The sequence below is a fragment of the Rhopalosiphum maidis genome, chromosome 1 (genome assembly GCF_003676215.2).
Source record: "Rhopalosiphum maidis isolate BTI-1 chromosome 1, ASM367621v3, whole genome shotgun sequence".
In the NCBI taxonomy this organism is placed as follows: Eukaryota; Metazoa; Arthropoda; class Insecta; order Hemiptera; family Aphididae; genus Rhopalosiphum; species Rhopalosiphum maidis.
In genome coordinates, this window is record NC_040877.1 from 42,733,420 (window position 1) to 42,747,343 (window position 13,924).

Consider the following 13,924-nt stretch of genomic DNA (forward strand, 5'->3'; position numbering starts at 1 on the left):
TAATAATATGTATTAGGCCTTAGACGAGGTAATGGATGTGCATGGGTCAAACAATAGTCAAATTGTAAACGCCTATACATATATCTATTCCCACCTCTCCACTCAGAAAAATTATTTATCTTTAATAAGTATATTTTATTATTTAAATACTATTACACATAAAAACTTGACCCTATAATAAGTAAATGAAGGTCTTATAATTTATTTACATCAGCATTGATTGGTTCAGGTACAGGTACTCGTAATTTGTAGGTATACAAAAATACGATGAACCATCATCGTCGCCGTGAAAAATGTTTAGATGACATTTTTTCAGTGCGTTCCCCTTCCTTGAGAAACACCCTGGGCCAATGACCAATGTTGTGCCTAGAATCTGTGTAATCACGACGATTGCACGTACACAGAGGCGTAGGGAGAGAATTTACGAGCGAACCCTCTACCCTCCAACGCCATAGCGCAATAGTGCAATATTTGTATATTATGGTCATATTGACGTTTTTATAATACATTGAATAATTAATAATATCAAATAACATAATTACCTGGACTTCCTACGGCACTACAATAGGTATTTAAGGTATTTATATACTTGTGAGAAATTATTTTTGAAAACATTATTTCACTTTATCCTATATATTATTATAGTGTGCATGAATGAAATATTTTCATTGTGGCTTAAAAAATAATGGCAACTTTATCATAGTGTAAAATAATAATCAACATATCCATAATATCAAAAAAATATTTTAACTTAATCGTTTATATTACTTATAATATTATAATATTAATGATGTAGGCATGTGAATTTGCACTTAAATTTTTTTTAATTTTTAGAACTAAAAACTCGTGACTTATAAGGAATCTTGTATTATATTTTCAAATCATGGGTACTAAATTAAAAATGTTATGAATTTTTACCTTATAAATGAGTTGATGCAAATTTTCATGATTTTGATGAATTTTGTGAAAGTTTGAAGTCTAAATAGTTATAAAAAAAACTGTAACTATATATTATATCTTCGATATTTTATTAATTATGAACAATATATATGAGGAACCTTGTATATATAATTTTCAAGTTTTAATAAGTGGGATAATCGTGGGTATATAGCACAAAAAAGCCAAAATATTTTAAAATTTTATCAAATCTTTCAAATGCTAATGTATTCGCGGTTAAAATTCAATATAAGTACATGGAGTCTGTAATAAGTTAGGAAAATAAACAACATTTTGTCCAGTACTAGGTTTAAATTTATGTTTTTGTAAAATGTCAATGCATCCATCGCTCAGTTCGGAAATTAAAATTATAATATTTTTATAAAAATAGAATATATAAATTTCACAAAAATTTCGCACACGAAACAATGTTATATAGACTGTTTGCTAAACTAGCCATTATAAGTACTATTATTATAGAAAAAACATTTTAAAACGAGTCACCATTGAAAAATATATTTGCGTTTAAATGCCTCTACGAAGTTTATAATCTAACCCTGCAAATTATTATTATAATTCTCGTACATGTCGAACTTTAAAACGTGATAAAGGATGAATATCATACATCATTTAACGTGCATGCTGGTATGCATTAATATAATATACTGTAAAAACTACCAAATTAAATGCATCATTTTTTGTAAATTATATCTAATATATTATTATAAGATGTATAGAATATTTGAAATTTATAAGTGGCTTTGCCTCCCTTAGCCCCCGCAGAGTAAGATCAGCACGTGTGTATACAACATTAATTTGTGTTGTAAAATATTACAAATAATTTTAACAAAAATCCACATTTCTTATTCGGGGGAAAGTATAAAATGAAATTGAACTGTGGCACTAAAATTCTGAATAATATGCGTCCGCGTGGGTATTATATATAAATATATGGTATTATGTGTCTCTAGCTGTTGCCTTATATATTGTTGTAATTTATTGCGTCGCTTATAATTACGCTGCCGACGCAAATATCATAGGTAGGTATATACATACAATATATTATGTTGTAGTTTTCAGCGTGCGTGACTCGAATTCTTTCATACTATATAACACCGTACGGAACGGTCAAAATTAATAATTAGGTATGTTCACGCTCGGACAATAGGTGTTCATATATTTCATTTCTCTATATAATATAGAGAACGATGTATCTGAACGTTCCATAGTATACATAATAATTGCAGAATATAATATATAATATAACGCACGTTACCGACCGCCATACATTACACAATAACTATATATATATATATAATACGTCTCATCAAACCTGATGCGCGTTTGAATACATTTTGATATAAACGAACAACAAACGCGTTTGCCTTGAACAACATTTTAAATGATATTATATATTATCGTTTATTAGTATATTATATAGTTATTACCGTATACCTATAACATATTATATTATATACAGGTACCTACACGGTATATTTGATGTATCTGATGTGTATATAATATTATGTATTTATATATTTATTACCTGTGTAGTAATCTATTATATCTATCTGTTATATACAAATATATATAGTCATATATAGCTTTAAATTTGTATAAATCGTTCAAATATATATATATTTATAATTCCGCCAAATCGCTTATATCCGTACAGTTGTATTCGTCTAGTTAATATATAGGTACACATTATAAATACGCATATATTATTATTATATTTATTTTTAATATCGACTTCACATTATTCAATAATGTATAGTATTTGATCGTATATTCTGTATAAAAATATGAATAATTTATACAGTAAAAAATAGGGGGTTAATTGCAAAAACAAGAGTTCGTATTGCCACAGGACATTTGTTAAATATAGATAGTAATTCTTAAGAATTTTATAATGTGATCTTTAAGTATATTTATAAACATTCCAAAAATCAGAAATTGAATAAGTTTATTATTAAATGAAAAAATGGGGGTGAACACGCTTTGTAAAATCGTTCAGTATATATTATTATGTTATACTCTTATACGTTAAGCTATACGTAATACCTATACTTGTTATATTATATAAGTTGATTCGCGCCTAATCCTATAAACCTCACATTTCCACATTAGATATACATAGATGGGGTGAATATAAAGTTGAAACTTACAGGTATATAAGTCGCATTTACCTACGTGATATGATTAAAGCGCGCCCATACACATATATATTCAAGTGAGATTTTCTAACAAAAATACATTTTTTAATTGCTTAATTCATAAATATTCAATTTATTATACGTATTAATACAAACTAATTATTCTGAATTTTATAAATGTTTTTTTTTGAATACATTTAAATAACTAGTTTTTAATTTTCTGAATTTGAATCTACTTAATTGTATAATTTTCTAATAAATCAATAAAATATTAATTTATTATTAGTTTTATAATAAATTCATACATTTACCTGTCCATTATGAAGAGTTTATTATTGAAATGTAGACCGTTCATAAAATATCTTAACAACCGAACTGTAATCGAACAATACAAAACACGATAATATATAGCTGTGCAAATAATATATAAAATACTACAGGTCTAAAATGTGTATCCAATTATATAATCACTTTTCTATTTTATGTAACCGTCAATGGCAACCCTATTTATAAACAAAATAATCTTTTTTATGAGCCAACAAATCCCTGTCTGAATCTCTCTTTAAATTACGAATTTAGCAAAATCCTTTTTTGTATGCACTTATACATATCGTGAAACGAAAATACTGTTAAAATTGCAAGTCTCTGCCTATTGTAGTTTAGGCTCTACATTGATTCTTTATCTGCATTAAAAAAGCCGCTTATATATTGATGGATAATACTTAAACTAATCATAATAATTGTAGTAATATACATGTATAAGAAGTCTGAAGAGATATAATAATGTTCAATAATGTATTCGGGCGTGTCTTTGAAGATATATATGTATATGTATTTGCAGTAGTATAAATATAAATAAAAAGAAGCATTTTCCTATATACATATACACTAGTATTAGAGATTTTGATTAATACTTGTGTTTATCTATTTATGCAGTCCACATATACCTACTATATATATATACCAACGACAGGCGAACAGGCGTACAAAAATTAAATGCGGTAAAGTTGAATGTTGAATATCCGGCTTCCTGGTTGCCAAATTACACATAATGTTACTATATTACCTACTATATATACTATTATGTAATTTGGCAATCAGGAAGCCGTGTATATAGCTATACATATGTATCGTATATAGTAGTGTATTCAGGCCGGGATCTCCGCGAGTACAAATCACGGCGCCTCTAAGGCAGCAGTTCCCAAACTTTAACGACTACGGCCACGGCACCCTTAAGAAATCATTTGTGTTTCGTGTAACCACCTTTTTTTTAAATAATCTAAAATAATAATTTTTAATAATATAAATATAATATAAATTAATTTTCTCCCTAATCACGTACATCTGGCGGAACATTTGTTTTTAATTTAAATTATATATTTATATGTTTAAAATAATTTGATTTGAATAAGAGTATGCAAAAAAAATTTTAAAGCGGTGGCGTTTATTATCTTATATAGGTACATTATCTAAATTATATACGTCATTGGTTTTCAAACGATCGGTTATATATAATTATAAAAATAAATTATCAGACCTTATTGTATACCTTATTTTAATAAAATCTTTACAAAACAATACACTAAATGCTATAGAAATAATGGACAGAAGAACAGGTAAATACATTAAACCGTCATATACGTTTTTAACAAATTCAAGTTCCATTCAAATGTGTATGGTATATTATAGGATAAGCAATAGTTAATTAATATATAATTGTATATGAATCTAAATATTATACATATAAGCCGATTACTACTAAATTCGTATTTACGCATAAAAAAATAAATATGAAACAAAATATAATATTGAAAATGCATTAAAAAGTTCTATTCTACCGATAAATTCATCTTATATAGGCCACCACAAATGAACTTTTTTTCATAAATTTGTTTTTTTACTTATACTTACATTGCATCTTAAATTAATAATAAATGCTAAATATAAATTTGTCTATATAGTGATATTTACCATGCATATGGACTTATTGTTATAAATTTTAACTTCTATAAATATTGTTAAATATTGAAACGAATTTATTTTCTTGTAACTTAATAATTTTAAATTCTAATCAATGTTTATTATTTTTATATAATATATTATATGATAATATTTACACCAAATTTGTTTTAGCTTAAATTTATATAAAATAGGTAGATTCTGCAGAGTGACATTATACACCTCCGAAAATTGACGATTATATTATACATAGAATTACCCTTTATAAATAACAATAATATAATAAACAAGTTAATTTATATATAGTGATGTGTCAATTATTCACGCTACGAAATTTTTGAAAAATAAAATGTATTTTTATTTTATATTTTTAAATGTTATATATCTTATGTTAATATTATACATTTATATATAAAAATGCACATTGCGCATAATACTATAATAATACTTAAACAGAAACGTTATACATACAGTACATAAGCCTAATTTATTTAATTATTTAATAATCAACATTTAATTTAATTTTCATTGTTTATTTTTAGTTATATTGTTATATTGATTATCCAAATCCCGGGGCTCGATTACAATAAGTGTGGATAATCGACGCTCTGTGTTTATATTTTATATTGAGTTTCTTCGTTGATGATCGTTATTTCAATTCGCTTATAGAAGATGATGAAATACTCATGTATAAATTATGCAAATAAAATATTTTTATTCCACATTATTTTATAGAAGTTAATGCTATAGTTATAACCGGAAATAAAGATGTAGTAAAATTATTTTAAACGAATTATTATACAACCGTCGTGTCACCTGATAAATTTCAATGATCATAAATATTATTATAGTTATTAGCATTATCTTTTATCACGAACTGGAATCTATATACTATAAATTCATCCTGAAATAGAGAAATATACATGTGTGTGTGTGTGTGTGTGCGTTTAAAGGCAGCTGTTTGTATAGAATATATGAATAAAATATAATATATTAAGTGGAATTCATGCACATAAAATCGTTATTTTTGTTTTTTAAACCTAATACATTTTTGTTTTTAAATAAAATCTTTTACGTTTAAACGTGGGTAGGTCATGTTCTATCGTCGGTTTTTGGATGTTTAACTAAAATTTTGTACATAGCCCAATGATAACAATTATATAGGGCTAAAATTACAACTAATAAAACACTAATATAATTTTTACACAATTACAATCACGGCATGCTGATATGCCGTTTTTAAAATTATACTTAAAAGATTATTTTACAATAACTGTACATTTATTAAACATAGGTCATTAGTAAAAATAGAAATTTAGGAATTGCAGAATATATATATATATATCATACACAAGATATTCAAGCATATTAAAATATAATAAATTTATCAGCAGACCTAAAAAGTAAAAAGTCTTGAAAATAAATAAGTACTTATTATATTAATATCGCCAAACTGGTCGTAGTTCTGGTAGATAACTATATATTATAGATTTGCAGGGTTATATTATTATGATTTATGACTGTATGAGCCACACACGATCCTCCGTCTTCCAAGGTTGACCAATATAAACCTTGTGGAAAAAATTATTATCTTATTTTGCTGTTTTTCTATAGTTTTATATAATCTACTAAAATATTAAATAAATATTATTTACTTCAGATTCGAATATGCCCATAGGTTGATCGTCAGATTTTTTTTCCAGTGGGCATATTACCGATTTTATACAAGTTTCGTGACACGTCAAAAAACAATCTGTATACATATATAAACAGAGTATAATATTGAAATATAATAGCGCGGTTAAAAATAAATGCATCTGATTTATATAATATAGTTTACTTTGACATTTTACAGTTTTCGTAAACGGCCATCTCAAGCGACTTCTACATATTCTGCATTTTTTATACATATTTTTTATCTGGTTCAAAGCTTTTGTATCGTGGCCGCAATAATATACTCCTTCGTCATTTTTGTCCGATTTTGAACTAAAAATACCGTAGTTATCATTTTATTGACTGCTTAGTCAAAATAAAATAGAAATATACAACAATATAGTATAATATAATACATTGATACATATAATGTACCAGTAATATTATATAAATACATTAATACGACAATACGCGCGACTATACCGTTTATACCGCACATTTTAAAATATACGCTTGATGTGTTCAGAAATGTATTTATGCATGTATCTATTACTATACTAAATAAATTATATTTATAAATACCATACTCTTACAGGTGATTCAGAACACGATCGATTTGATTTTTGAACGACATTATATATCTAATATATTGTATACACAGCAAGTAAATTTAGTAAACGTTCTGTAGCAGCAAATATATCAAAACTATAATGTATAGTATATAGTATATACACAATACACGATTATATTAGATTTGTAAATAGGTATATTTATATTTTAAAGAAAAACAATTTCAAACTGAAAATTATTTACCTAATATAATTATTGAAATGAAAATAACATAATAATTCATATAACACAGCTGTAGTGAATACTATATAGTATACATAGTTACTATATTTAGCCACGATATATTATTATTATTATTATTATTGTATTATATAAAAATAACAAGGAGCATTTTAGTTGATTTTCAGTTTAAATAAGTTTTAAACAAGTCGTGAGTAGGTTAAATATTCTAATAAATATAAAAACACTCATGTTTTTAAAATTTAAAGTATTGTAAAAAATCAACATAAACATATAGACAATAATGTGCTTACTTTTATGTTTAACGATAAGTCAATTCACAACACAAAATTAGTTCTTCTAAACAAAAATTTTGCTACTATAATGAATATTAGACCATTTAGATTAAGACAATATATCCGTTGTTTATATGCTTATGTGGTATGTCTTTTTATTATGCACTCGAATGTAAATTTACATTAACGAGTTATAAATTAAAACACTTATATAAATAAATTAGAACTTATTATCAGTTATCAAATGATAAAAATATATTGTAATATCGTAGGTGTTATTTACTTAATATGTATAAATTGTATACATTCTAGTTCTAACATCAGTAATAATTTATAATTAGATAATCATAAAAAAAGAAAAAAACTAATAATCAGTAGTAGTATAATTATAAACAGGTTTATTTTAGAAAAACAAGTCGCAGCAATAACATAATATATTATTGTTAACTTTGTAACTAAAATTATATACTATAATACATACAGTACATAATACTGCAATTTGTCATTCATAATATTACGTATACACATATTTAGATCATACTTAGAAATTGGAATTAATTTTCGATCCTTTTATTATGCTTATGTATTATAGAGCGACAGTTATTTATTTTATTAAATCAAAAAATATAATAATAAAATATACTTGGCAGGGTTGAATTATGGATTTATTTCACATATTATTCAGGTGAAAAAATTTCAAAAAAAGATAAATTAAATTATTATAGAGTCTATAATATAGACTATAAACAAAATATTTCTGAAATTCAAAAAACTATCGTTCCGGTGACGGAATGTTCCGATTTCTGGAAACAATGGATGTAATAACAAATAAAAATAAGTAAATCATAATAATAACCTATACTAAAATTAATTTTTGATAAAATTTGTTATAATAATACTTGTATTTCTCAAGTATACAAATAATATGATATAAAATATATATAGCATAGTCTAGACTCTACATTAATCTTTCATCATCTAAACTGCCTTGCATGAATAATATACCCTAGGAATTCTATAAAATGACCGATCTTTCATCTTTGTATGAAATGCCAACATTTTCTACTCTATCCGTGACATTTAAATTACAGATATATGTTATATCCGGTAGACAGACATAGCCGTACATAGGTATACTTACGAATTATGTTATATTATGTCTATTCTGTGGAATTAAACGCAATGTATTACGATGCGAACATTATACAGGCCGTGCTGTGATTCTGCAGCAGTAGGTACATATATATATATTATACCTATCTACATTATTATTATTATCATATATGTGTACAAATATATGCGTGTGCACTATACACGTCAGACAGAGATTCTATACGCAGTGTTCGGGTTGTGTTGATAATAATGACCTTATAGTATAATAATGTTATCAACATCTAGACGAACCGATGTCGCATGTATAATGCATGACCGCTTTTGTGAGGTTCAAGTACTGCGACTATAAACACGGTGTACCAGTGCCAGTGCTCGCGCGCGCGCGTGTGTGTGTGTGTGTCGTTCCGCGCGTTTATGAATAATTAATGCATATATTATATATACACGTATACATTATACGCAGTGACACGGTGTAAACACGAGGTGATATTTACTTTTCTTTGAAAAATCGACAATGTGTTTTACAAGGTGGCCCATTAGCATAAAAAAAATATATAGTGTACTCGTATTATTTCGATAGGAGTCGCTGAACTTTATGGTGTGCGCGCGTTTGTTTGCATGCTGGAAACCGTTTACGCATATATTGTACGTGCCGTATATATACCCAAACCTAATAATGATATAATATAATATATGTATTATATTGTCATACATCACGTGGTGTATACTCGTTATGAATATAATGCTATGTGTATATAGTTAGATAGGTAGGTACTTACTGTATACTCACCTACGCTATACACTTCAGTCATCATATATATGTTGAGTCTTTCAATTTTCTCCGGATCTGTTTTCAGTTTAGATGAATTATTGCGGTTCGTTCAAACATGTTAATGCTATAATAATTTGATTAAATTCTGTATACCTTATTGCTTAAAAAGAAATCAATAAGACGTATATATTATAAACATTTGAACTCACTATTTAATAATAGATACCTATACCACTGGTAATAGTTATACTATTTTTTTTTTTTTTTTTTGTATCTCTTGAAATACATTTATATTATCTATTACTTCAGCAGGTAGTTATATTTCGTTTTTAAATTGTATGCATTCAATGTTGCACTATACCTACTTGTATGACGTAATGTCTGTATTGGTTACTGTGATACTTCAATAATAATAAAACAAAATTATAAAATAATATTATGTATGACATCATAGGTACCTACTATTTACCCATGTATATTTATATCACTATGATATTATACTAACGCAACTATAGTTGATGATGTGACCGCGCCAAATAGAGCTTTAAACTATTTGTATATACGTTTTTAAATTGGATCAAATTAGCAGTATATTGTATATTAATATATATATATATAGTTATAGACGTAGATATGTGTATATACAGAACCATATTTAACAATATATCAACTTATTGCCGTATATATCTATATACAACTATATATGTACTATTAGTTATTTATATTATCTTATTGTTTTATACAATAGGAGATTAAATTTGTATACAATATTTAAAAACAAAATGTATTGTTATACCGCCATTGCGGTCGTATAAATAGATAAAAAAAAATTATGTAAGTACAATAAATCATTTTTTTTTATTATTTAAACTAGTTTGGTACACGTGTTTCATTATAAGCCGGGCACAAAATATTTGGTGTATAATTTCACCTTTAAATATTATAATGATTAATGTTCGTACATTTTTTACAAAGGCTTAAATTGCAGTAATAAATATATGCACCTGCAGCCAGTATAGCCACGATACAGTAGCTACCGGCAACATTTTAATCGTATATATCAAGGGTAGCGAACCTATGGCACGCGTGCCAAAGGTGGTACGTTGATCAAATTTCAATGGTACGTGAAAAATTGAAATTATTAAAAATTATGCTATTTATAATAAAGTTTTGACTATAACTGTTATAAGAAATTCAAAAAAACAAATTGTATACATTTAAAAAATTATAATGACAAAAAAAAGGTATGCTTACTTAATAAAATAATATATAATAAATCATCAGTAACTTTATTTTTATCCTTGGAAAATTTAATTTCCTTTGGGCACGTTAAAAATTTTCAAAACTTTGATTGGAAAAATTTGACACTTGACCCCAAAAAGGTTCGCCACCTCTGGTATATATTATACAACATATTATTGCCCCTAGACGCATTTGTTATATCTTACATAATATGTTTTGTATTTTAACGTAGGTATCTATAGTTCTATTGTATAAACGAATATATAATTATAGTTATCTTTTGATCCGTTTATTGCTACCAGGCCATCGCTAAAGTAATATATATTATATTAAATACTAACATTTTATTTCAATACGACTATACGTTAATTTGTAGTCAGTATAATAAATGTCTCGTGCAATAATTATTAACATCAAAATCTTCTCATGTCCCCAATTTAGTATTAATCTATCACTGATACTCCATACCAGACAATATATAGACAACGTTTTTTTATATAATTACGACTACGTAACATTAATATTTCATATTATATATTTCTAGTTATATAGGTACTTCTTAGTAAATGAAATGATTTTATGTAAATACAAATTGTATTGTAAAATAATTAATAATTATTACAGTTCACAGAGATAGTCAAAATTATATTATATAAAATCAAAAATAGATCATAATAAATTATAGACCTGACAGAAAAGAAATAATATTTTTATCTTGTATTTTCAATTTTTTACTAGATACATATCATTATATTTTTATTTTATTATCCTATCTGAGGGTTCTAAGAGTGTCTGGTGTTCTTTTTAACTACTTATTAACTATAATACTCGTAAATACAAAACATACGATTCAAATAGTATAGTACGCATCATTATATTGCTTATAAGAAAGATAAATAGATATAATAGTATATAGTAGGATATGGTATACTGTGGTATTCGAATGCACTTCTAAAGTTCTAATACTTCTTACTAATTATATTATTAAGAAGTTATGATTAGCAGAAACTTGCAGCTTAAACGCCGAAACCAAAAAAGAATAAAACTTACGTAAGCACTATTTTGGCTTCTTTATAAACTACTAAATAATATTTAGGTAAATTGAAATACCCTGTAAGGAAGACTTTTATAAACGAGCTAGGATAATCCAATTTAATAGGATTAAAATAACCCGTTATAATATAACTTGACCACCATAGTAAGTACTTATTATTATTTATATTTAATGGTTATAACTTTCTGCACATAATACTATCTGCAGTACCTATAGTAATGTGAGAATTAACTTAACTTGGAGAACTCTTTGTTATATTATATATCTGAGGAACAAATGATATAGTAGAAGATTTTATTGCAAGTAATTATATATGAAAGTGCAAGCAATAGAGCAAGAAAAAAATATTATTATACTCACTTTAAATAATAAAATACTTAGTAATGAGGAGTTTCGTCACTTTTTTCTTAAGGGGGCAATATTTTTATTGAGCGGTCATTGGGGAGCAACGATATTTCAATATTATGATTATCCCTCCCCTAAATATTGATGAACATAATATTATATTTTGCAAGTTACAATAAGTTACAAAATTAGCGCACAAAATATAAATTCTAGTAGATTATTAAAATTAAATTATAAATAAATTCTATTTAAATTATATAATACCAAAATTTAAGATGGGAATAAATAATTTCTAAAGTCTTGTTATATGTAAAAATATATATTATATTATAATAAAAGATTCTATTATACAATATACATAAATAAAAATTGTATAAATATTTTCATTTTTAATTTAAATTTGTCAAATTACAGGTGAGGCTAAGGTGTGTAAAACAAAAAATATATATATATATACGGATAGTTACCCAGACCCCAGTACTGCAGCTAGTAATGAGATTACGGTACATATTGTTAAGATTAGTGACCACCGACGAAACATATAATATAATACATAAATACAAATTAATTAATTGATTGTTTGCATTATAGGTACTTATGAAATTATAAATATTATACGTTAATGTATTTATTTACATTTAATTAAATATATTATTTTGTTGTGAATATCACAAGAAATTCGGGCAGGATGTCCATCTCAACATGCTTAAACTGTATGATGATAGTCATAATTTTGGCTATCATCACAATAATAGCGCTCAAGACATATTTTTCAAGTGTAGCAAGCCATAGTTTTACTCACCCAACCACCCCATCCAAACTCGAAATTATATATTATTTAATGTATTTTATCATATTTTAATTAATTATTATTATTATTATTTTAATTGATAATATTGGTAAATATTATCATTATTTTATAATAACTAATAATGACTTTAAATTATTTCAAGTTAATTATTTTGTTATTAAACCCACCCGTCACTTATTTTCAAGGTGTAGCAACCGCTACACATTTAATAGAGGTCCGTGAAGTTAGCGGGAGTATATGGTTGGGCGCCACTGTAGCAGCACACTACATTATATAATATAATATATACAGCAAGAAAAGTATTACAACTATTGTGACATTTCAATTTTCAAATGTATTATCGAATCATCGAAAAGCATGACGTAAATATACAGGGAAAATATAATGTGGTATATAGGTATATTTTCTAAATAACGTATATAAATTATAAAATAATATAAATCATAAACGTGCTTTAATAAAAAAAAAATGTCTTTTATGAGGGTAGAAAGAACCCGGAAATTATATCATTCCGGACATCCTTTCATATTTCAGCTCGACGCTGCAGAAAATGTATTGATTTTTTTTTTGTGCAGCTTGTGTATACGATTTTCATAAACCAGAAAACTCAAAGCGGGGTGACGTAAAAAGCATTTAATAACGCGAGTGCGTTTGTAAGGGAAAAAGGGTCCCGCACATGAAAACTGGCATTTATGAACGTTGAGATAAAACTTGCAGAGGGGAGAATGGAAAAAGTTTTATATTATATTATTATTATATTATATATATAGTGATATATACTTGATATATACAATATAA

At 25.9% G+C, this 13,924-nt stretch overlaps 1 protein-coding gene across 1 annotated transcript; it reads right to left on the reverse strand.

Moving 5' to 3' along the window:
- Positions 1-205: 205 nt before the first annotated feature.
- LOC113561042 lies at positions 206-7,338 on the reverse strand. The gene is made up of 5 exons (XM_026967231.1): positions 7,298-7,338; positions 6,892-7,037; positions 6,707-6,804; positions 6,587-6,622; positions 206-373 (listed from the first exon to the last, which is right to left on the reverse strand). The coding sequence occupies exons 1-5, from the start codon at positions 7,336-7,338 to the stop codon at positions 206-208; spliced, it is 489 nt and encodes a 162-aa protein (XP_026823032.1).
- Positions 7,339-13,924: the final 6,586 nt, after the last annotated feature.